General features: G+C 45.4%; 2 protein-coding genes across 8 annotated transcripts; one reads left to right on the plus strand and one right to left on the minus strand.

Moving 5' to 3' along the window:
- The first annotated feature begins 852 nt into the window (after positions 1–852).
- Positions 853–24,202, plus strand: TMEM269 (transmembrane protein 269). Of its 5 annotated transcripts, XR_014293280.1 has the most exons (7): positions 853–1,176; positions 5,624–5,762; positions 9,676–9,773; positions 10,437–10,580; positions 11,225–11,425; positions 21,905–22,035; positions 23,975–24,046. XR_014293280.1 is itself a non-coding variant. In XM_082612590.1 (6 exons), the coding sequence occupies exons 2-6, from the start codon at positions 5,671–5,673 to the stop codon at positions 24,052–24,054; spliced, it is 615 nt and encodes a 204-aa protein (XP_082468716.1). In that variant the 5' UTR covers positions 853–1,176; positions 5,624–5,670; the 3' UTR covers positions 24,055–24,202. The 5 variants fall into 5 exon arrangements, 4 of the variants coding, with proteins under 4 accessions (XP_082468716.1, XP_082468717.1, XP_082468714.1 ...); XM_082612590.1 differs by lacking the exon at positions 21,905–22,035 and having other exon boundaries at positions 23,975–24,202; XM_082612591.1 differs by lacking the exon at positions 23,975–24,046 and having other exon boundaries at positions 21,905–22,393.
- SVBP (small vasohibin binding protein) lies at positions 18,932–25,130 on the minus strand. 3 transcript variants are annotated; one of them, XM_082612594.1, is made up of 3 exons: positions 25,079–25,130; positions 24,239–24,413; positions 18,932–19,354 (listed from the first exon to the last, which is right to left on the minus strand). In XM_082612594.1, exons 2-3 carry the CDS (start codon positions 24,350–24,352, stop codon positions 19,268–19,270), a joined length of 201 nt encoding a protein of 66 aa, XP_082468720.1. In that variant the 5' UTR covers positions 24,353–24,413; positions 25,079–25,130; the 3' UTR covers positions 18,932–19,267. The 3 variants fall into 3 exon arrangements, with proteins under 3 accessions (XP_082468720.1, XP_082468721.1, XP_082468719.1); XM_082612595.1 differs by lacking the exon at positions 25,079–25,130 and adding an exon at positions 24,706–25,057 and having other exon boundaries at positions 24,239–24,388; XM_082612593.1 differs by lacking the exon at positions 25,079–25,130 and adding an exon at positions 24,706–25,054.

Raw genomic sequence — 25,130 nt, forward strand, 5'->3', positions numbered from 1 at the left:
CAGTAAAATCGAGTAATGCCCATTTCCTCTCTGGAGAATGGGAATGCTAATACTAACATCAGGGGCATTTGAGAAAATCCAGTAAGATGACTATAACGTCTGTAAAGCATTGAGCACAGTGCCCAGTGGCTAGTAGCCACTCAGGACAGTCTAGGTCCTATACTTCTCTTCCCCCTCCAGGCTGCAAGATGAGGCAAAGAATCACTTGACCTCCTAGCTCCACCCCTTTTCTTCGCATATTCTGTGGGGCCCTGGAAGCTATTGCTGCTGGAACTTAGCAACTAGGTAGGTCAGAGTAAGTGGGGCAGGTATTAGAACTGGTGCTTGGGATCCTGCCCAGTACTAACACGTTTCTCTCTGTGGCACGTATTCATCCAGTTGTGGAACCTAAACACCTCAGAGAGGCTCTTACCTCCTCCCTCTCACTCCTCTCCCACACTCTTCACATTCCATCTCACAGTGGCTCCTGGTCCGACTACTCATTCCTTTCTGCTGCTGTCCAACAGTATGTCTTTGCTCCAGCCCCCCTCAGCTCATGCAGTGTTACATAGCCTTCCGCCACACTGGCTGCCAGGATAATCTTTCCAAACCAACCTGGCCATGTCACTTCCCTACTTAAAATCTCCTATTTTCAGGACTGAAAATAGCTTGTCATTGATCCAACAAGTATGGGGGTTGGGGGATGTACTTTATGCCTAAGCGTTCTTATGGGCACAAAGATACAGCAGTGTACCAAGCACAGCAAAAGCCCTGCCCACACGGAGGGGGCTTACATTCTAGGGGCCCTTCACAGTCTGGACCCCAGCATCCCTTTACAGCCTATCTCCCCGCAACTCCCTTCCAGCCCACCTCCCTCCCACACGCCGTGCACTCTGGTATCTTCTCCTGCCAAGCCTGTCCACGCTCCCCGTGTTAGACTCGTCCCCTCCTCTCGGATCCCTCCATTCCCCCTGCCGCGCCGCTGCAAGGCTCCCCGGCAAACTGAGGCCCCTGTTCCTGCTAAATAAGGCCCCGTGGCCCCTCCCCTGCCCCTCGGGGATTGTGAGCTAACAGCCGTGGGGGTGAGAGGCTTGGGACGACGCGGCTCCCCCTCTCCTGGGCTGGCCCCTCTCCACCGCCCAGGAAGCGGGAAAGGAGTGCGGGCCCCCACCTCATCTAAGAATGTCTGGTCCCCAGGTAAGCAGCCGCAGCGTCGCACGCGCCTCCCCCAGGGTGCTGTCGGCGACCACGGCCCTGGGGGGAAGGAGCTGTTCCGAAGCGCGGGCGCCCAGCCCCGGCTTCGACTCTTCCATCTTTTCGCCTGGGCGTCGTCGCCGTCGCTGTCGTCCAGGACCGACGCGGCACAGCGGGCAGGGGAGGGGCGAGGAGGGGAGCGCCGGTGGCTCCAGCTCGGACAGACCGGCGTCGGGAGGAGGCCGGCTCCCTGTCGGGCTGTTGGCCTCTAGGGTGGCGGGATGGAGTGGGGGCGGCCAGTGGGGGGCGGGGCGTTTCTAACCCGAGGGGCCGTGCGCGTGGCTCACCACCCGCGGGGGAGCGCCGCCTGGGGCCTTCTCGCTCCAGCGCTGCGCGGGTTTCCAGGCAAGGCACCGACTCCGCCACGCCTTGCCTCTCCTGAGAAATCGCCGAGTCCCGCGCAACTCTCCCCTCTTCTTCCGCTAGCAGCCCCAGCGTCGGACATTTCTGCTCGCTCACTTCGTGCTCCTCACTCACCAGTCTCATGGCTGGTTTCCTTTTCTTCAGCCTCTCCCCTCGAGACCACCCTCCACCCCCAACCCACATCTGATCAAGACACCCCCTTACCAGATAAACATCACTGCCCGCCCACAGCGGCAAGGCAAGGTCACAGCAGCTAGGCAAGGTCACAACTGTGGCCTCCCTGCCGGCTTTGCCTCCCGGCAGCCCTGTCTCCCTGGGACCCAGTCTCCTCATTGGGCTTGCGCCCTTGCAATTTCCTTTGCCAGGAAGCACCCCCCTTTGTTTATGCCCGGAGACCCTCCGTAAATATCACATTAGCCAAGCCTTCCCCTTGCCCCACCCCAGACTTAATCTTCCCTGGACACCCTCAGCAACCGGACAACCCCTTGTACAACAAGAGTTGCCACACTGCCATCACCGTTCCTACACACATCTGCCTCCCCTACCAGACTACCAGTCTCCTGAGGGTGCCCAGAACACACAGGCCTGGCGCACAGCAGGCATCGGCAAATAAAGATCATAAACGTTGGGTAGATGCTGGGTGTGCTGAGGGGCTGGATTGTTCACTTGAGAAGGCTTCTCACAGGACAGACTAGACAGGCTTTGAGTGATTCCGTGCAGGGAGAGGATCTCGGGCAAGCACCAGAGGGCTCTATTCATTTAACAATCATTGAACAACTTCTATTGTCAGGCCTCATGCCCGGCACGGGGGACCTCGGTCGGCACTCAAGTTCGTTCCCCTGTAGTAGAGAAGGAAGACCACATAGGCGGTGCCAATACAGAGTGCCAAGTGTCACAGGGCGAGCACAAGGAGATATGGCAATGCAGAGGAGGAGCAGCTCAAGACTTGAGGGGGTGTCAGGCTTCCCAAAGAGGCCCACCACCCAACCCAAGACCAGAGTGGGGCAGAGAAGGGGTCAAGTGGCAATGGAGAGAGGAGGCTGAGAGTCGAGCAGGGCTTCATCATGAAGGGCTTGCATACCACATGAAGGAGCTGGACTCCATCCTGAGGGTGTTGGGGAGCCACTGATGGCTTCCGAGGAGCCGGGAAGTGACGTGAGCTAGTCTTGCAGGCCACTGCTGGGCAAGGCCTCAGCTCTGACCCCCTCCTCTGAGACGCCTCCTCTGAGCCCCCTGACAGGCGGGGCCCCTCTTCTGTGCTCCCTCAGCAGCCTTGTCACCTCCTCTTCTGTGCAGGGTTGAATGCCTCTGCCAGACTGAGCTTTTTTGAGAGATGAGAGCAGGTCTTAATCTTCTCTGTCCCAAGACCAAGTGTTTGCTGAATGAATGGATTTTTCCTTTTTTCTCTAAATTTCAACAGCTCTTACTCTCAGCTCCACATCCTTCCATACCTGGGGCCTGTGCTGCAAATGGCTTTTAATTGGGAAGGAGGAGGCCCAGTTCCAATCCCAGCTCCACTGTTTGCTGGAACAAGTTGCTTAACTGTTCTGAAACCTCAGTTTCCCCATTGTTAAGATGAGTTACCACCATGAACTGCCTATAAGTCTCCACAGGCATGCATGAGTCTTGTTTTCCTGAACAGACTGTAAATTCCATGGTCCAGGCAGGGGCCAAGGGCTTTCCCCAGAACCTTGCTCAGTCTGAGCTTACAACGAATACTACGATCAGTCCTGTTGGTTGGTAGACAGCAGAGTACACAGGAAAGAACACTTACGGTGAAGTTGGAAGTCTTGTTCTGCCACTTCCAGTGTGACCTTGAACAAGGTTCTTCCCCTCTCTGAGTCTTCTTTGCCTTACCTGGCAGACCTCACAGGGCCATTGGAAACCATAGAGGTGAAAGTGCTTTGTGAATGAAAGAGATACTATAGTAGACAATTAATGGCACATTAATTTAAAAAAACCAAACCGTGTAGTAGTATAGATGAGGTGTGTCTCGTACTTGGTGGACATACCCCAGGTATCTGCTGACTGCCTCTGAGATGCTGGGATGCTGCTCTTACAGGTGCAGACTAGGCTGGAACAGAGGTGCTTGGTCTTGCTCGGGTCAGCCCTGAGACTCAAGACAGACCAGAAGGGAAGGTTGATAGGGAGGGAGCAGGCATCCAATCCTTTGCCCCCCTCCCATCCCAGATTTTTCGGACTAGCATTGCTTCCTGTCTTAGGTTTTGAGGGGACCTGGCATGACAAGGTCTCAGGAGTCCCAGTGGCTTTGGCATTGTAGCTACTGACACCCCTTGGTGAATGAAGCTGGCCTATGGGAGCAGTTAGCTCCACCGTGCCGCCTGATAAACTCCCAGCCCCAAATTCCAAGTCCAGCCCCCTCTCAACCTCTGACGTACTGGTGGCAGTATTTATGGGAAAGGACCATGATTTGTCTTAGCTCTTGCCCAGACCAGAAGGGCCTGGGGCTGTACAGAGGGGCTGTATGGAGGCAGAGTCTCAGCTTCCTCACCTCGAAAATGAGTGGGGATTAAATGAGAAAACACCTTGGAACTTGTACATTTTACTCACGTACAGGATTGCTATTTGTGGGTAGTGTGTTTACAACCAGTGGGGCCTCCCTGTTTTAGAGAACGCTGGGGCTCTTTCTCCAAAAGAAAGTTTCACAGACGGTTTATGTGTAAGGAGTGCACATGTTTGGTCTTAGAGTGAAAACGGACACAGAGGGACTGTGAAAATGGCCAGGGCCAGCTGATTCCCTGCTGCTGAGAGAGGCTGAGGGAAGGGAGGAGGCCTGGGCAGGGCCTGCTCCTGCACAGGGAGGCCGTAGCTGCCCAGCCAGACTGGCCATATGAGCTCCCTCATTGCCTGCACAAACCTCCTACCCCACAAACCACCTGCTGCTGAGATTATGCCCCTGGTAAGAAGCACCAGATTTAGAATCAAACAGGAGGGATTGGGCTTCCCTGGTGGCTCAGTGGTTGAGAGTCCGCCTGCTGATGCAGGGGACACGGGTTCGGGCCCTGGTCCGGGAAGATCCCACATGCCGCGGAGCGGCTGGGCCAGTGAGCCATGGCCGCTGAGCCTGCGTGTCCGGAGCCTGTACTCCACAGTGGGAGAGGCCACAACAGTGAGAGGCCCGCGTACCGCAAAAAAAAAAAAAAAAAAAAAAAAAAAAACAGGAGGGATTGATTCTCCTCACCTAATGTGTGACTTTGAGCAAATACCTCCATTTCTTAGGACCCCAGTTCCCTCATTCATGAAACGGGGAGAATTATAGCACCATCTCCTAAGGTTGTCAGGAGCAGAAGAGGGAACGTGGTGGAAGTGCCATGTGAACTATTCAGTGCTGTCCATATTCATTTTCTGTTGCTTATCTCTTCCCCTGTTGACGCTTGGGGCACCTCAGCCACAGCCCTGTCCTTCGGAGGGAGTGAGCGTGGCCTCCGGGACAAAGGAGCCTGAGTCTGCAGCGGGCCCTTTGTGCTTCCTTCCCGTCAGGTGGCCTCTCTCCCCCTGGGCCACTTCTGGGGTTGAGGGGGTTACCCCTTCCCAGTGTTTTTGTTCCTGTGGGGCTCACTCCAAAGTATTAAAAGTAGCTTTATAATTAAAAAAAAAAGAAAAAAAAAGGAGGGCTCATTTATGATAAAGGTCTCTATGACAAAGGCTCATCTCTCAGATGGGGGAAGGGCACATACCCCTTGGACCCTGGGCCATGGGAGTGCCAGGAGGGCCAGCGTATGGGCTAGAGGGAGGTCTGTGCTGTAGGGCAAGGGGTGTAGTCAGAGAGGGGTGGAAGCTATGGTCGTGCTGGTTCACTCACTTTGCTATTGAACTTCCCCAGGCGCTCATCTTCAGCACCTTTGTCTTACCTCCTGGGTCTCCTCCATCTACCAACATGAAACCATGTTGGGAGGGCGCAGCTCTGGGATGAGGTCTAGGGGAACAGGAGCTACTGGGTCCCTGGGAGCCTCTTTTGGGACTCTTTGACCTTGACAACCCCTTGTCCCTCTCCCCTGGGCCCCAGGTCAGCACACCAGTTTCTTCCTAACCAAAGAGCAAAGCCACGCCCAGATGAATGAATTTTCCTGGAAGGGTGTTGCCAGTGCCTTGTCCCTGGCCAACATGATCCTGGGGCTCTTCTCCGTCTTCTGCAGCTTCTGCAGGTAGGTCTGGGGCCCAGCAAGCTTTTAGCCAAGAGCTGGAGCCAATGGCATGAGGGAAGGAGTGGGGAGTCTAGAGAGCCAAGCTCTGAGGCGTACAGATCAACTGGGGGCAGGAGAGAGTGCAGTAGGTTGGGAGTCAAGGGGTCAAGATCCTAGCCTCAGTTCTACCACCAGCCTGCTATGCGACCTTAGCTAGGTCATATCCTGAGCCTCAGTTTCTCCATCTTTAAAATAAGCAGCTCACATTGTGATCTCTATAGTTCCTTCCAGCTATGGCAATCTAGAATGGTTTCTATGAGAAAATCAAGAGATTTTGAGATTTCTGTTCTGGTAGCCTTTGCACAATCCTTGGGTAGGCAGGCTACCATTAAATTTTTTTGATTCTTAAATTACAGCATATGATCTGGCAGAATATTTGAAATTAGCACTGTTCTGGAAACTCTGAGACATGTACATGGGCCCCCAAAAAAGTTGTAGGCAAATTATGTTTCTATAAATTGAATCATATTTCAATGGCTTTGGGAAATCAGCTCTTTAAAGATAAGTCCTTTATAATGCAAATAACATCCTCCTAATCTGTTTGATTCTTTATAACCATGAGCAAGTGACTTCTCTGGATCTGTTTCTCAACCATAAAATAAGAGGATTTTACCTGATGATGTTTAAGTTCCCTTCCAGTTTGAAAATTATATGATTCTCTAAGTCTGGGTTTTTGGGGTCTCATAAAGTGGGTCATACCTGCAGCAGAAGATTGCTGTCTTCTTAGTTCAACCTAATCTTCTGGGAGTGTAGTTTTTATGCCATGATGGTAGGCCCAATTCCCTTTAGACACATAGGTATGGATCTAAACAAAGGAAATACTAAGGTTGTTTGGGCACAGCTGAAGTCTGGGGTCAGGCTCTCTGTTTGCTTCTGCTGGGCCATCCAAGCATTGCAGTCAGGGTGTCGACTTGCGTATGGCCTCCTAGGGCAGTTTGGTCTGAGAGTGTGGTAGCTGATTTCAGAGGAGTCTGGGAGCATATGCTGGAAAGAAACATAGAATCCTTGAATGTAGGGTCTGAAAGACATCTTAGAAATCATTCAGAGCATCAAAATACATGAGGCAAAAACTGATATAACTACAAGCAGAAACTGATGACTCTATTGTCATAGCTGGATATTTCTATACCCCTTTATCAGTAATTGATAGATCCAGCAGGCAGAAAATCAGTAAGGATATAGTTGAATTGAACAGCACCATCAATCCACTGGATCTAATTGATATTTATAGAATACTTCATCCAACAATAGCAGAATACACATTCTTCTCAAGCTCACCAAGATAGACCACATTCTGGTCTGTAAGACATACCTTAACAAATTAAAAAAAACAGAAATCATACGAAGTATGCTCTCAGGCCATATGGAGTTAAACTAGAAATTAATAACAGAAAGATAACTAGAAAATTCCAAAATACATGGAGGTTAAGCAACTTACTTCTAAATAATACATAGATAAAAAAAGGAGTCTCGAGAAATTTTAAAAAAATATTTTGAACTAAAAGAAAGTGAAAATACAACTTATCATAATTTGTGAGATGCAGTGAATGCAGTACTTAGAGGGAAATTTATAGCATTGAATGCATATATTAGAAAAGAAATCTGCTCTGTAAAAGACCACGTCAAGAGAACTAGAAGACAAGCCACAGACTGGGAGAAAATATTTGCAAAAATACATCCGATAAAGAACTACAGTCCAAAATATACAAAGCTTAACACTCATCAATAAGAAAACAACCCAATTAAAAAAGGGCCAAAGACCTTAACAGACACTTCACCAAAGAAGATATCCAGGGGCTTCCCTGGTGGCGCAGTGGTTGAGAGTCCGCCTGCCGATGCAGGGGACACGGGTTCGTGCCCTGGTCCAGGAGGACCCCACATGCCGTGGAGCGGCTGGGCCCGTGAGCCATGGCCACTGAGCCTGCGTGTCTGGAGCCTGTGCTCCACAACGGGAGAGGTCACAACAGTGAGAGGCCCACGTACCGCAAAAAAAAAAAAAAAAAAAAGAAGAAGATATCCAGATGGCATTTAAACATATGAAGAGATACTCCACATCATATATCATCAGGGAAATGCAAATTAAATGGCAATGAGATACCACTATACACTTATTAGAAGGACCAGAATCCAGAACACTGATAGCAACAAATGCTGCTGAGGATGTGGAGCAACAAGAACTCTCATTCATTCCTGGTGGGAATGCAAAATGGTACAGCCACTTTGGAAGACAGTTTGGTGGTTTCCTACAAAACTAAACATACTCTTACCATATAACCCAGCAATCACACTCCTCGGTGTTTATCCAAATGAATTAAAACTATGTTCAAAACCTGTACTTGGATGTTTATGATGTTTTATTCATAATAGCCAAATCTTGGAAGCAACAAAGATGTCCTTCAGTAGATGAATGGATAAATAAATTGTGGTACATCCAGACAATGGAATATCATTCAGTGTTAAAAAGAAATGAGCTATCAAGCCCTAAGAAGACATGGAGGAACATTAAATGCATATTATTAAGTGAAAGATACCAAGCCAAAAAGGTTACATATTATATGACTCCAACTATATGACATTCTGGAAAAGAAAATATGGAGAAAATATGTGTCCAAAAATATGGAGACAATAAAAAGATCAGTAGTTTCCAGAGGGGTTGAGGAGGACATAAATAGGTAGAGCACAGAAGATTTTTAGGGCAGTGAAAATGCTCTATATGATATTATAATGATGGATATATATCATTATACTTTTATCCAAAACCATAGAATGTATAACACCAAGAGGGAGCCCTAAGGTAAACTATGTACTTTGAGTGACTACAGTGTGTCAGTGTAGGTTCATCCTTGGTATGTACCAAGGCCAGAATGCACCATTCTTGTGAGTGATGTTGATAATGGGAGAGGCTATGCATATGTGGGGCTAAGGGGTATATGGGAATCTTTGTATTCCTCTCAATTTTGTTGTAAACCTAAAACTTCCCTAAAAAAATAAAGTCTTAGAAAAAATGGGAAAGAAGGAAGATCTAAAATCAATTATGTAAGCTTCCACCTTAGGAAACTAGAAAAAGAAGAGCAAATTAAATCTGCAGTAAGCAGAAGGAAAGAAATAATAAAAATTAGAGCAGAAATCAATGAAATCAAAAACAAGAAATCAATTTTAAAAAATCAATGAAACCAAAACCTGGTTCTTTGAAAAGATCAATAAAATTGATAAACCTCTAGCCAGACTAACCAAAAAAATGACAAGACACAAATTACCAGTGTCGGAAATGAAAGTGGAGGAATCATTACACAGACATTAAAAGCATAGTAAAGGAGTATTGTGAACAGCTCTATGTCCACAAACTTGATAGCCTAGATGAAACAGACCAACTCCTTAGAAGATACAAGCTACCAAAACTCACACTAGGAGAAACAGATAATCTAAATAGGCCTATACCTATTAAATAAATCATTTGGTACAAACCCCTCATTTTATAGATGGAGGAACAGAGACCTATAGGAAGGAGGAATGGTTTATCTGAGATGGTTGTAGAGGCTGGGCTAAGGCCTAGGACCCCCCTTGCCACTGAATGTGCCTGGAATTTAGAATTGGAAGGGACCTTAGTGATTACCAAGGGGGTTGAGGGCACCCCTTTAAGACTGTGGGTTGAGAATGAGAGTATGGAAGGGATGTAGATATGTGTGAAGGTGTGTGTGTGTGTGTGTGTGTGTGTGTATGTAAAGCAGCACATATCAGAAAGGATGTGAGTGTGGGGAACACGTAGGGGTGTGTGTATATGTGCTAGTGTAGGAAGCGTATAGGGGGAGGGGGGTGGAGTCCAGTGGAGACGATGAAAGAGCCGCCCTTTGGGGCCTGCTGGCCTGCATTTTAGGAAGTTCCCCTGTGCCTCCTGGATGCTTTTGGTCAGCTTTCTATTAGACACGGCTATCGGGGCAATGACCAGACACCTCAACATCTGCTCCACATCAGGTGAGTCCAGGCCTCAGACTCATAATCCCTGACCTCAGGAGCACCCTCCATCCTCTGAAATACAGCAGGCTTCCTTGAGTCACCACTCCTGTTCACATCCCTCTGAGTGTAGCAGAAGCAGCCCTTCAACAGGAGTTTGTGAGCCCCACAGTCTAGATCTAGCTCCTCTGCTGGTTCGCTTATTGATCGCTGGCTGTCTTTGTCCTGGCCTTCAGTGGGCTTATCTGCCCCGTCTCCCTCTTCAGGGCGGATCTGGGAGTGGGAGTGGTGGTTGTGGTCATGGGGGAGTGGGGAAGTGAAAAATTACCCCAAGCAGAGCTGCTGGTTTAAAATATGACAAGGTATTTCCATGCAAGATTTTGCTTGAAAAAAAGGGTTCCACAGCTTATCAATACGTTCCCAATTGTGGTCCAACCCTTGCATGTTAAAGGATGGGAAAACTAAGACCTAGACAGGGAAAGACTTGTCTAAGGCCACGTGGTCAGTTTGAGGCAGAGCCAGAAGGAGATCCTAGTCTTTGATCAGCAGGCCCCCCTGGGGAGCAGCTGTTGCCCTCTGGCCCCTCAGGGACCTGACAAACAGGATCCCGCTTGTCCTCACTCCAGCTCCCCCACTAGAGGGGACTAAGGTATAAGTTCTTCTAACTTTGGCCTTCTGGAACAGGAGCCGAGCTGAATGACTTTGCTGTCTTCACCACCTTTGGCCTGGCCTCAGCCCTGCTTCCAGGCATGGATGGGCCTCTGAACGGCTTCCTGGCCATCATCTATGTGTTGGCTATTTCAGTCCGCCTCTGTTTCTATTCAACTGGTGAGTGGAAGCCAGCCTTATGGCTGAGGGTAGGGAACCATGGAGGGGAGAAGCTGTTGGATGCCGCAAGTGTGAGGTGCAGTAATTGACTCCTTTCCTTCCTTTTACGGAGACCCCCTTCCTTCCTTCTCCCCTGCTCTAGGCCCACTGGAGACTGCAGGCTGCACTGGCAGAGACCTGTTCTAGGGGGCGGGAACCCTTGGTTCTTGAACCAGCTGTGCCTTTTTCTTGTAGTGTGAGCTTTGGATGGAGCATATGAATTCACAGACTCTAGAACTAGAGGTCATACTCCAGTTTCCCATAACAGATGGAGAAACTGAACTCTGGTGAGGGCAATTACCTAGCCTAAGGTCACAACGCAAGGGATTGCAGATGCAGACAGAAAGATCTCAAAGGACCCCTCTACAGAGGCTTCCTAGGGGCCAAGGCATAGGCCTGGTCCTAGCTGCCTGCTTTACCTTGAGGATCCAGTGCAAAACCCACACATCATCTCTAAATAACTAAGTGTTTTATGGCTGGCCACTGCCCTGGGGTTAGGGGATTTGGAATGTGGGGCAGGGAAGACCTAAAGAGAGAAGGGCTTCCTCTGGTGGGTGCTTTAGAGCAGTGGGAAGCAGCAAACCCCATCTTTTCTTTCTCTGCAGGCGTTCCCTTCACATACAAGGGTCTACCCTGCCCCTATGCTTCCTGTGTTTTGGCCTCCACCTCCCTCCTGACCAAAGGCAACACATTCATTCTCTCTTGCATGGCCTCACTCATGATTCTATTCATGATGGACCAGAGCTACTACCCACATGACAAAATCCTGGAGTCTGAGAAATGGAAAAAAATGGTCTATCTGGGAGGTGAGTGAAAATACCGCTCTTAAATGTCACTAGTGATCATTTATTATCACTGCTGCTCATTGTCACCCTGTACCTCGTCCCCACATTCCCTCTCTGTTTCACCCTGCCTTACTTTTCTCCATAGAATTTATCATCACCTGATGTGTATTTACTTGTTTGTTGTCTATACACACTAAACCTGCCCCCCCATAGAAGACTCTTTTTTATTTGTGCTATAATTCCTAGTACCTAGGATTGTGCCAATCACACAGTAGATGCTCAATAAATATTTGTTGGATGTCACTAAGTTCAATAGAAATTTAGGGAACACTGACCATATGTCAGGTACTAGGAGTCAAATCGGTAAACCAGACAAATACTTCCTGCCTCAGGATTTACAGTCTGATAGGGGAGACAGACACCAAACAAATCATGGCAGAAATAACTAAAAATATATAGTTTTGATGTGTTGTGAAACTATAGGGTGCTCTCAGAGGGCATCAGAGGGTGACCTAATTTAGACTGGAATGCCTTAAGGATGGGAAAGGATCCTTAAGGAGGTGACATTTAAACAAAATCTGGGTGAAAGTGGTCAAAAGGTAAAAACTCCAGTTACCAGATAAGTTCTGGGCATGTAATGTACAGCATGGTGGCTACAGTTAACAATACTGTATTGGCTTTTTGGAAGTTGCTAAGAGAGTAGATCTTAAAAGGTCTCATCACAGGGAAAAAATGTGTAACTATGTGAGGTGATGGATATTAAGTAAATTTATTATGGTTATCATGTTGCAATATATACAAGTATCAAATCGTTGTTGTTACACTTTGGACTAATAACAATGCTATATGTCAATGATATCTCAATAAAACCGGAAAAAAATTTTAAATACATGAAAACTGCAAGACGATTGGCCAAGTGGTGGGAAGGATGGCTCAGAAAAGGAAACAATTTCTGAATGCTCTGAGGCAAGAACAGCTGGATGCATTAGTGCACCAGTGTGGCTGGACTTGCTGAGAGAGGGCTTGTGACAGGCTGAGGCCAGCGAAGTGAGCAGACTGGGCAGGATTGGGGATTGGATCCTGCAGGCAAATGAGAAGCCTTTGAAGGGATTTCTGAGCCACAGTTTTAAACGATCACTTGGACTGTAATGAAGAGAATAGATTGTTGGAGACTAAGAAAAGAAGTAGGAAAACCACCTTCTTGTCAGATGAGAGGTGATGGTTGCAGTGGAGATGAAGAGATTTGGCATAAATGTCAAAGTGACATAGTTAATTCATGTGAATTGCATTTCCATCAAAGTATCACCACAGTCAGGTTGGTAGGGACTTTGGTTGACATTTGTAGTTGAGTTTGATACAGTAACACAGGGACAAAGTTGGTTTGGTCAACTTTGAAGCATGCAAAGCTAAACTCACCTGTCATCTAAACTGGCCCTGTGTGGGGCTAGCTTCTATTAAATCTCACATTGTTACTTGTTCTCCAGACTTCTGCAACAAAGTTAAAGGGGAAGAATAACATCTCACGTTTGTAGTACTTCAATAATTTCTTTCACACATTACCCATTCAATCTCATTATGACAGAGGGTTAGAGGCATTATTATTCCTCTCTTAAGGTAATAAACAGGCTTTAAAAAGTTAGGTGACTTGCCCAAGGTCACACTGCTGATAAGTGGCAAAGTATGGACTTTTCTAAATCCAGGTCTTGGGACTCCAAATCCCATGTTCATTCTACTACATCACAGCAGTATCCATTACAGGATCACTCATGCATTTCCATTCCAGAGGAGGCAGGACAACCAACAAATCTGTACTCTGGGGGGTAATAACCAACTGTCCTAGGCAGTCAGAATATTATAAGTGTCAGTGTAGGGAACTGTTCACTATTCAAGTTTCCAGGCCCACCTTGCAAGCAGGCCTTTCTAAGGATAGCAGTCTCAGGCCTGCTATGTTAACTCTTTTCTGCATGCGTAAAATATTTTATTGACCCTTATCTCATGTTAAACTTGAAACAATTAGGAATATTTTTTTTGTTTTTTTTTTTCCTAACAAGAGATCTGGGCAACTCAAATTTATTCTTGGCTAAGACTGACTTCTGATCTGAATTTCACAAAATGGAGCCTGAGATTGCATCAGATTGTAATTGTCTAGTTACACAGGGACAAACTCTGCAAAGGCAGGGATCATGTGTCATTGGTTTTAGTGTCTTAGGCTCTGTGAGTAAAAACTGAAGGCTGAAAGATGGGAATGGGAAGTAGAGGGTGGAAAATACACATAAGACAGCTTCATAAAAATGGAGTGTTTGCCTTTTTTCTTCCAGGTGTCATCATGGTGTTTTTGTCTCCATTGTCGCTAACTGCTTTTTACTGCCTGATGTGGTCACTCTCCTACATCTTCTTTCCAGATGCTCTGTGGGGCAAGGCAGCATGTCTTAAGCTGCAGCACCGAAGATACTAAACAGCCTTACCCACTCCCGCTGGCCTCTGTGGGGTTTCTGCCAGCATGTTGGGCCAAGCCTTGCCTTACCCTTACTAAATGTTTCCTTGTCCCTATGTTGTACATGTGCTAGATACATGTTGCCTTGAACCACAGCAACCCACAGTAGGGCCAGCGGCCTATATACTTCTTCCTCTTTATTCAGGGTTCTGAATCTCTTGGGGACAAGAGTTGTTTATGTCATACAGAACAGAATTTTTTTCCAAGATAAATTTGGGCTGGGCTTGAGTTCCATCCCTGTTACCAGCTGGGTGAAATTGTGCACTCAGGTTAGTCCCTTGGAAATGAGTGAAACCCTTCAGAGTTGGTATAGCCTCCACCTTGGTCCTGCCTGAATGTAATTACTCCAGTGGTGAGGTGGGGCTTACTAACGCGTTTCTTAAATTTACAGACTCTGGCTCTGTAGAGCGGAGCTGATAGCAGGACAATCACATTGCCCAATTTGTGTGTAGGATTTTGTAACTTAAAATTCCATATTTCCACAATCAAAGCTTCTGCCTTTTGCTTTGTTTAGAGATTAGACACATTGGCATCTTGAGGGCATCGTCTGGTCTCCAGGATCTCATTATGTGTTCTTTTCCTAAGCTCTGAAATACTAAACTCTAGATATTCAAAGGGCACTTCATATTCTAAAATCCAAATTGAATAGAAATAAAATTGTATGGAGCCCTAAAGTGGCACCTCACAAAGAACTCAGGCCTGCTGAAAGCCACGCCCCCAGCACTGCCTCTGGACTTTCCATCTCCAGGTGGTGGACCAGATTATTGGCTAGTTCCGCCCCTTCCTCAACTAGGGCACCAGAGCACCTTTACCTGGGGTCTAACTTCTTTTCTTTTTTTTTTCTTTTTTTTTTTTTTTTGCGGTACGCGGGCCTCTCACTGTTGTGGAGCACAGGCTCCGGACACACAGGCTCAGCGGCCATGGCTCATGGGCTCAGCCGCTCCGCGGCACGTGGGATCTTCCTGGACCGGGGCACGAACCCGCGTCCCCTGCATCGGCAGGCGGACTCCCAACCACTGCCCCACCAGGGAAGCCCGGGTCTAACCTTCTTGAAGTTTGCAGAACAAAGTATATGGCAAATATGCATTAAATCTAAAATTAAATGAAAAATAAAAGTCCAATGAAGTCCACATTGCTATGATTTGACTCTAAAGGAACAGACAGCGCCCTCCTCTTCTCCACGGCTTTCTGTTTGTATCTGTTATATCATTTGTATTTTTTTCATGGTTAGATGAGTATGTCTGTTTCCCACTAGATTTTAAGCTCTTTCAGTTTACATTTTCATATTTCTGCTGCCTGCCACAGTGCCCCACACTCAAAAACATTTACTTTGTTGATGAATTGATTTGGTTGTGCATTCTAGTGAGTTATATACAAGGTTACTATAATGTAGTAATAATCTTACAAATATACATGGGCTCAGACATTTTAGTGTGATGTCCTTCAATGCTGAACCCTCATTTCACTGATGCTATCCTTCATCAAAATATTTTAGGAACTCCAGGTCACGAAATGTCTTCACATAAGTTCTTAGAGGCCAGCACCTAGCACAGTGCCTGGACATAGCAGGTACTCAAAAAATACTTATTTTACTCTGAACCAACCAAATTTAGTCCAAAAACCTAATATTCAGTATTAGCCAATGATGTCCTCTTCTTAAACCAAAACCACATTAGCTATCAGATTTGGCCTCAAATGATTTTTGGCTATATCTAAAACTTGAACTACATTCAAAGGAAAAAGATGCAATTCTGAAAGAGGATTTCCATGTCCATTTTGAGCCAGAGCAGCAGAGCTAAAATAAATATGTAGACTTCCAAGAAGATTGCTTTGAATGGGAAAATACATATTTGATTGTATAAATTGTACTTTGTTTATAACAATAATAATCATACTACATTGCCTCAAAAAAAAGTTTAGGTTAGCAATATGAGGATAGTTATAGGTCAGCTAAGAGCCTCTTGACTTAACAGAGGGACATGTGCTTCCTTCTACCTATATGAAAGTAAGGCTACACTTCTACTCTGGCTCTGGGGTCTCAGGATGCTAATGCTAACCATTCAATGTCTTTACTTCCTTAGACAGGAATCAAAATAAAAAGTAGAACTAAAAGGGCTTCCCTGGTGGCGCAGTGGTTGGGAGTCCGCCCGCCAATGCAGGGGACACGGGTTCGTGCCCCGGTCTGGGAAGATCCCACATGCCACGGAGCGGCTGGGCCCGTGAGCCATGGCCGCTGAGCCTGTGCGTCCGGAGCCTGTGCTCCGCAGCGATGAGGAGCCCGCGTACAGCAAAAAAAAAAAAAAAAAAAGTAGAACTAAAATAGAACATGTTATAAAATTAAATAAATAAATAAAATAAAATATTCTAACGTATAACAGATCTTAGGAACAAGTGGGAAGGCCAAGACTTAAAAAACCTACTTCTCAAGCATCTTTTCTGATAACAATGGTATGAAACTAGAAATCAACTACAAGAAGAAAGGTGGGGGAAAAATCACAGATATGTGGAGACTGAACAACATGCTACTGAACAACTATTGGGTCAACAAAGAAATCAAAGGAAAAATAAAAATTATCTGAAGACAAATGAAAGTGAAATTTTGACATACCAAAATCTACGAGATGCACCAAAAATGGTACTAAGAGGGAAGTTTATAGTAATACAGGCCTAGCTCAAGAAACAAGAAAAATCTCAAACACTCTAACCTTACACCTGAAGGAACTAGAAAAAGAAGAACAAATGAAGCCCAAAGTCTGCTGAAGAAAGGAAATATTAAAGATCAGAGCAGAAATAAATGAAATAGACTGAAAAGACAATAGATCAATGAAACTAAGAGCTGGTTCTCTGAAAGATAAACAAAACTGACAAACTATTAGCTAGACTCACTAAGAAAAAAAGAGAGAAGGTAATGATAAATAAACTCAGAAATGAAAGAGGAGAAATAAGAACAGATACCACAGAAGTACAAAGGATTAGAAGAGAATATCATGATCAGCTATACATCAACAAATTGGACAACCTAGAAAGAATGGATAAATTCTTAGAATCATATAGTCTTCCAAGAGTGAATCATGAAGAAACAAAAAATCTGAATAGATCGATCACTGGTGCAGAGACTGAAACAGTAATCAAAAACCTCCCCCAAAACAAAATTCCAGGGCCAGATGGCTTCACAGGTGAATTCTACAAAACACTCAAAGAAGAATTAATACCTGTCCTTCTCAAACTATTCCAAAAAATAGTTGAAAAGGAGGGAACGCTTCCTAACTATTTTACAAGGCCCACATCACCCTAATACCAAAACCAGACAAAGAAAACACACAAAAAAGAAAATTACAGACCAGTGTCACTACTGAACATAGATGCAAAAATCCTCAACAAAATATTGGCAAACCAAATACAGCAATACATTAAGGATCATACACCATGATCAAGTGGGATTTATCCCAGGGATGCCAGGATGGTTCAACATCCACAAAGCAATCAATGTGCTACACCACATTAACAAAATGAAGTATGAAAACCATATGATCATCTCAATAGATGCAGAAAAAGCATTTGACAAGATTCAACACCCATTTGTGATACAAACTCTCAATAAAGTGGGTATGGAAGGAATGTACCTTGATATATTAAAGTGCATATATGACAAACCCACAGCTAACATTATACTCAATGGTGAAAAACTGAAAGCTGAAACAAAAGCTTCATGAAACAATATCCTTACCACATGTGATATTTTACAATCTGTTCTATTATTTCATTAAAAAGAAAAGCTGGTCACAATTTATTCAATTGAGTTTACAACCACCTACAGTTTGCAATACTAGAAAACTTCTCTAGGATGAACTATATCCAGGGCTGCGACATGTTAATACAAGCAGTTCCCAACTAAGAATCAGAATTTTTCCAACCAATGCTCATATATTAATTGGTTATTTGAAATTTGAAACATATCCCATGAAGTAGGTAGTTGGGAAGTAATATTTACTGAGTAGTTATTACATACATTATCTTACTTATTTCTCAATGAATGATCTTGAGAAGAAGAAAATATTATTCCAATACACAGATGGGAGAAGAGTGAGGCTTGGAGAGGTCAATAACTTATCCAATGCAGTAAAAATGGCACTTGACCCCAAGTCATCTGACTCCAAAAACTGCTCTTTCTAGCATACTAATACATCATTTCCTTAGGTTTATGATGACAGCTTACTCCAAACCCCCATTTCTCCAAAACACAAAACTGAAAAATCTGCATTCAACCCAAATTCAGTAGGATCCTATAGAACCTAATTACTACTTATGGGGATAATCTATGTAGAGGTAATCCTTGACTATAACTTAGGCTCTCAAAACACATTCTCCACAGGGATAGCAAGCTCCTTAACTCCACAGTTTATTCCTAAAACAAACACAGCAATGGGAACAGAATTCTCAAGTGACTTCAGAGCAGCAGGGAGACAAAGGAGATGGGAATTGCTGGAGATATTCCCAGCACCACTAGGGAAAAATACAGGTATTTCCAGTGTGGAGAGTAATGGAGGTGGCAGTGTTGGCTCTTGTGCCCTCACTGAGCGATCTGTCTCATTTCCATATGTGTTCTGCTTCTAGGCCTGATAAAGTGAAAGGTGAAAATGAAAAATGAAAAACCAAAAACTAAAATGAAAAACCAAAAGCGCCTCACTCCCCTCCCCCTGCTGGTGCAAGCCTGCCACTAGCTGTCCACATTCATAGGGTGACAGGAATCCTAGCTTCAAGCCTCTAAACCTGAGTTGTGACTCATCTGGGAGCAGAGGCCACATATTTATACCCATGTGGCTAAAAACTTAGGGTCTGTAGGGTCTGCAGAGCTTTAGGCCCAGGAAGAATGAAATCTGGAAGCAGCCATGTTCTCTCTCTCCTCTCCTCTCCACTCTCCTCCTGAAGGAGAAAGGGTCCCCTCTGCTCACCTCAACTTTGCCTGCCTAGTACATTCTTTTGGACTCCACCTTCTATGGCTAGGCACCCTGACCCTAAAGTATGAGCAAACGAACATCTTATTAGTATTTTATTTGTAGTTTTGGAGATTTACAGTTTCACGAGAAACACTGATTTTTTTTCAAAAAATAGAAAAAGTTAAAAAAAAAAAAAGAATCTATTGTCTTGGAAGAATAGAACAAGTCTCTTCAGCAAGCAATGGGCCAATTCAGATCGGAGGAACTAGTGAAGTAAGTTAGATATAGGAAGTTCCGATTTATTGTTTTAGGAATAACACAAATGTCTTCTTGTCCAGTTGTGTAAGGCTCCAAATAGGCCATCTCAGCTTAAGACTGGTAACACACAAACAAAGGCTCCAGGGTCCCATCGAGTGTGAACGCAGGGGTAGCTCACTCTCCAGGAGGCTGCATCTGTTTACAGAACTCATCAAACTGCTGCTGCTCCAGTTCTGTCATGACTCTGTTGAGGGCATAGATCTGAACGGGAGAAAAGACATGTTAGCAATGGAGGCAAATGCTTAGTGTATCTTCAGACACAAGAGGCTGTGTCATTTGAAAATGTCAGAACTGCATTGGTAACGCAGGGGCAGGAGAGGTAGACAGTAACTCCACTGGGGAATCAGGTAAGAAGCAGTGAGGCAGGTGACTGATCAGGCCTTTAAAGGATCGGTAGGATTTGAACAGGTAGAGATTGGGGAAAGGACACAGGTGATGGGGGAGTGGATATTATGATTAAATAAATATAATGGAAAAGTACACCATTAGTTCTGGAAACTTCATGTATGCTAATATGGAAGATATCATGGAATGGGGTTTGGGGAGCTGGAGAAAGCAAGAAAAGTATGTTGGGGCCTTAAATGCCATGCCAAGGAATCTGGACTTTATCGGGTTGACTCTGGAGAGAGAAGTGTGCAGGGAAGCAACTTGATTATATCTGTGCTTTGAGAAAGAAAACTAGAGACCATGTGAGGGATGGAGTTGGGGAGGAGAGATTATAGGCGTTAGGAGACACCTATTACAACAGTCCAGGAGAAGGTAGTAGGAACATGACCCAGGGCAGGCAGTGGGGTGGAAAGAAAACTGTGAGAGACATTCTAAGGTGAAAGGCAGGTTGTCTACCTTATTGCTCACCTTGCAGTAATCAATTAATCCACCAAGGAATGAGAAACAACATAAAGCTTCCACATTTGTATAGAAGAAAAAAAAGAAGGATGGTGTTTGTGTGTAGGGGATTAAAACTTGAGTAATCAAAAAGAAGGGAAAAAAACCTGAGAAGTGAGACAAATAGAAAATACAAAATAAGAGCAGAGATTAATGAAAAAGCAACAAAATGTACAGTAGAGAGGATCACCAAAACTGCAAGATGGTTCTCTGAAAATACTAAAGAAAACCCTGCAAACCTCTGACAAGACAGGTCGAGATAAGAAGGGAGAAGGCACAAACAAACATTATTAGAATTTAAAAGAAGCCATAATTACTGACATAATGGAGGTTAAAACAAAACTTATGAACTTTGTGTCAATAAGTTTGAAAACTTAAATGATCAAAACTGACTAAATAGAAAGATTGAATAATCCTACAATCTTTTTTTTCCCAATTTAAAAAAATTTTGATAAGATTCTATAATCTTGGGACTTCCCTGGTGGCGTAGTGGTTAAGAATCCGCCTGCCAATGCAGGGGACACAGGTTCTAGCCCTGGTCAGGGAAGATCCCACATTCCGTGGAGCAACTAAGCCCGTGCACCACAACTACTGAGCCTGTGCTCTAGAGCCCACGAGCCACAACTACTGAGCCCATGTGCCACAACTACTGAAGCCCGTGCACCTAGAGCCTGTGCTCCGCAACAAGAGAAGCCACCGCAGGTGAGAAGCCCACTCACAGCAACGAAGAGCAGCCCCCGCTCGCCGCAACTAGAGAAAGCCCGTGCACAGCAACGAAGACCCAACGCAGCCAAAAATACATTAAAAAAAAAATTCTATAATCTTTAAGTAAAACGGAATTCCACACAGTGATGAAAATAGTCTCAAACAACAACACAAATGATTCTCAAAAAGCATAATACTGATAGTTAAAATGGTCAAGTTTTATGTATGTTTTACCATAAAACAAACAAATAAATAAATAAATCTGCATGGTTAAAAAAAAAAGATGCTGAGTGAAGAGAATCAGTCACGGAATATGGTAACACATATAAAGTTCAGAAACATGCAAAACTAGACAGTATAGTGTTATGCTAGAAAATATTATTTAGGGGTATGCACAGAAATAGTAAATTAATACAGAACAGCTAGGGAGTGATTAGCATGAAATTAAGGACCGAGGGTACTGCTAGTGAGAAGGCTGGGGACATGACCAGAGTGAGGCCTGAAGAGCTTCTAAGTTTCTGGTCGTGTTCTATTTCTGTAGTTGGGTGTTTGTTTTATTCATCTACTTTAAGTGCACAAACACATTTTATATATATTATTTATATGTATTATATAATTAAGAATATATTAAGTATGAATATACTTAATATATTAAGTATTATAAGTATTAAGTATTATGTATTAAGAATATATTAAGTAATTCATTAAGCAGAGAAAGAAGAGACTCAAAATGGGTCAAGGGTCCAAGCCAATGAATGAGACTTTCAAGGAGAGGATCACCAATAGTGTCAAATGCTGCTTCAACTGCCAAATGGGCCTCTGTTCCCATTCAGCCCTCTCATCTCTCCTTCTCATCTCACTCTCTGGAATGTGGCATCTATACAGAACTGAAGGGAAACTGTGTCTCCGCCTCCCCACAAGGGCTCTTGTCACATTCCTATCTTAGGAAACTGCATTCCAGGCAACACAGACAAAACAGCAAGGCAACTGTGGGGCAAAGCAGGGATCAGGGGAGAAAGTCCAGAGATCTGTTTAGATGGCAGTCCTGCCCCTCAATCCCTTACTACCTAGGAATTCTGGTCACAACACTTCACTTGAAATGAGGATAATACTTTCTACCTCACAAGGTCATGTATGTTGTATCTCCCTTCCTTATTCCAGGAAGGATTTACAAAGGTCAGAGTGGGAGCAACAATAATATACCCTGGTGTGAGGATTACATGTGGTGATGCATGTGCCTGGCACATCTGAGGAGCTCAACAAGTGCCAGCTGCAACGACAGTGCGAGTCCGGTATGACATCTTGGCAAATCAGCACAATTCAACTTCAAGTCCGCACAATGAAAACACAGTGACTCCTGATAGCAATCAATCGCTGCCATTTTTGAGTGCTTTCTCTGGACCAGGCACTGTCCTACGTGCTTTACAGACAACATTTCTATTCCTTACAACAATCTTGTGTAATTGATGTTATCATCCTCATTTTACCAAAAAGGAACTGAAGAGCTGAGGTTCAGAGAGGTTAAGTATCTTTTCCAAGGTGACTCGGGAAGAACTGGAATTTATGGAGCAGTTGGGGTTTGAAGTCAGACAAGTAAGTGTAACCTGTGGAACCTCACCAGCAGGGTGTCAGTAAACACATGAACAATGGCCTCAGGATAGTTTCCTGGGGCTGTTTCTTACAGCGGCCCTCCAACTTTCACCAAAGCGCTGAGCAGTAAAACCGTCTGGGGGCCTGCGTCCAGGTGAAGATGGGGAGGTGAAGGAAAGAGGGGCACAATCTGTTAGAACCCAGGTCCACAGCTCTCAGACCGTCTGCCTTAATCCAAAGGCAGATTTCAGTTTATGGATTCATTTCAAACACACTATGAAGTTTACTTATTATGTTTATGTCGGCCTCCCCCACTGAATGCACGCTCCACAAAGGCAGGGACTCTCTGTTCCGACAACAGGGCCTGGCATGTAGTAGCAGTTCAATATTGTGAGTGAATGGATCAGATTAACAAAACTTTAAAGTCTGACACTATTAAGCATTGGAAAAGAAGTGAGGAATGAGAACTCTCTCACACTCCTAATGCAGGTGCAAACTTGTACAATCTCTCTGAAGACAATTTGGCAACGTCTAGTAAACTTGAAAATGTACCCAATAATTCTACTCCTAGTTATATATGCCCTTCAGCACAGGTGCCCAAGGAGACATCTAAGTTTTTCACTACAGCACTGGTTTTAACAGCAAAAAAAAAAACAACCTATAAATTATTTAAACATCCGTTACCGGAGGACGGGGTAAATGTACTAAAGTGGATTCATAAACTAGACTACTATTAGCAGTGATGAGGAATAAACTAGATTCTTACATTAACATGAATAGTTCTAAAAAACATAAACAAAATGCAAAATAAAACACGTGGAATTAGTTTAATGTAAGATTTTAAAACACAAAAGAACATTTTATATTGTTCAAAAATATCTACTAATATTTGAGTGTAAAAGTATAAAAAAAAAATAGTGGTTGCCCATAGGGAGGGGAAAAGGAAATGCAGAAATGGGACTTCAAATTTTTATGTAATTTTTATTTATCTTCTTCTTATTATTATTATTTTTTTGCGGTACGCGGGCCTCTCACTGTTGTGGCCTCTCCCGTTGTGGAGCACAGGCTCCGGACGCGCAGGGCCAGCGGCCATGGCTCACGGGCCCAGCCGCTCCACGGCATGTGGGATCTTCCCGGACCGGGGCTCGAACCCGTGTCCCCTGCATCGGAAGGTGGACTTTCAACCACCGCACCACCAGGGAAGCCCTATTTATCTTACTTTAAAAAGACTCCAGGCAAATATGACAAAATGTTAAACACTACCAATCTGGGGTGCTGAGTACCCAGGCGTTTGTTATAATATTCAGCTTTTCTGTATTTTTAAATTTCTAAAAAAAAAAAAGAAAAGAAACAAGCAAAGAAATAGAAAGAGGGAAGACTGCAGTAAGCTTTTTCCTGATATTAAATGCTAAAATAAAATATTCATGTAAACAGTCAGGTTGATTTTTAAGTGCAGACTGAACAAAGGAACACAGTGTTGGGTGTAGAGCTTGGGCCTCTACTTCCCAATTAGGAGGAGCAACTCTCCAGGCCAAATCCAGGACATTTGTACTAGAGTGTGTGACACTTGCTCTCTCTCACTCCCTTACGGGACCCCTCCCTTACATGTCCCTTCTCTTTTTCCTTTCTTCCTTCCCTCAGGTCCTACCACAAAAGCTCTGCGCCAGGAGTCATCTCGAGACTATCTGGTACTCATCGGGGTTCTGACACTTGGCATGTGACTCTGGGCTGCCACCTCACCATGTGAACCTCAGTGATCTCCTCTGGAAACCTGGGAGAACACCTGTTTTGGCTGGATTGGCTGGAGGCGGGTAGGGCTCCCCGTCACAGCTCTCCTCTCTGTATCTCTCTATACCGGCATCATCTCCAGCAGACTACAGGTATACAGCCCCTCCTTACTCTCACCTCTGCTCTCTGTCTTTGCTTCAGCTCCTGCTGGGCTGATTTCTGCTTGGCCTTCTCAACTCTGCTGACAGCCTCTTTAACTTTGGGTTTTTCTTTACGCGCAGGTGGATCCATGACTTGGCTTCTGTATACTTCTTAGTCAGCTCTGACCTGGATGGTACAGGAGAAGGCGGATCTAAAAACAAAAAAGAAGGAACGAACGAACTTCCATTCACTAATGCCCTACCTCAGCCCCTTCCTTTGGCAGGGGAGGCAGAGGGGCCCGGGGGAAAGGGCGCTGCACTGGAGGAGTAAGACCTGAGTCCCACTGCCACCACCTCGCTGGGTGTCTCTAGGCAAATCTCCTCCCCACTCTGAGCTTTAGTTTTCTCCGTCTGCACAATGCGACAACAGTCCATCCCCTGGCCCCCTCCCACGAGCTGCCGTGTGAGCACCAAATGCGAAGAGCCCTGCGAACGGTTTCCTACACTGTAGCGCGCTGCATCCAGTGTGGGACTGCCAGAATTACGAGGACACCGCGGCCCAGAGGGACCGACCGGCCGAAGTCTCGAAGCGGGTTGGCGGGGAGCTCAAGGCTCGCGCGGCCGCCAGCCTCCGGACCAGGGCTTTCCCACCTCTGCCCTACCAGAAGGTTACGGCCCGCTCGACCCGAGGGGCCCGCCCTCCGCCACCGCCCCGCCCGGGCCCAAGCCCGGCCCCAGGAGAGCTCCCCTCCCGCCACCGCCCACTCCCGGTGCAAAACGGCGGCTGGAGGCGGGCGGCGCTCGGGAGTCAGGGCCTCCCCTCCCGGGTCTCGGGACTCGGACAATGGCCCAAGGGGCAACCCCCGCCTTCCCCTACCTCCCAGCCTGCAGTACGAGCCTGCCGCTCCTCGGATTGGGCGGGGCCGGGA

This window comes from Mesoplodon mirus, assembly GCF_964341445.2.
Source record: "Mesoplodon mirus genome assembly, chromosome: 3".
Lineage (NCBI taxonomy): Eukaryota > Metazoa > Chordata > Mammalia > Artiodactyla > Ziphiidae > Mesoplodon > Mesoplodon mirus.

Coding starts and splice junctions, on each gene's coding strand:
- TMEM269 (XM_082612588.1), top strand. CDS start 5,671: ATGAATGAATTTTCCTGGAAGGGTGTTGCCAGTGCCTTGTCCCTGGCC. Junction 5,763..9,675: donor GTCTTCTGCAGCTTCTGCAG/GTAGGTCTGGGG, acceptor CCTGCATTTTAG/GAAGTTCCCCTGTGCCTCCT. Junction 11,426..13,722: donor AAAAATGGTCTATCTGGGAG/GTGAGTGAAAAT, acceptor TTTTTCTTCCAG/GTGTCATCATGGTGTTTTTG.
- SVBP (XM_082612594.1), bottom strand. CDS start 24,352: ATGGATCCACCTGCGCGTAAAGAAAAACCCAAAGTTAAAGAGGCTGTC. Junction 19,355..24,238: donor AGCAAAGACAGAGAGCAGAG/GTGAGAGTAAGG, acceptor TCTCCCGTTCAG/ATCTATGCCCTCAACAGAGT.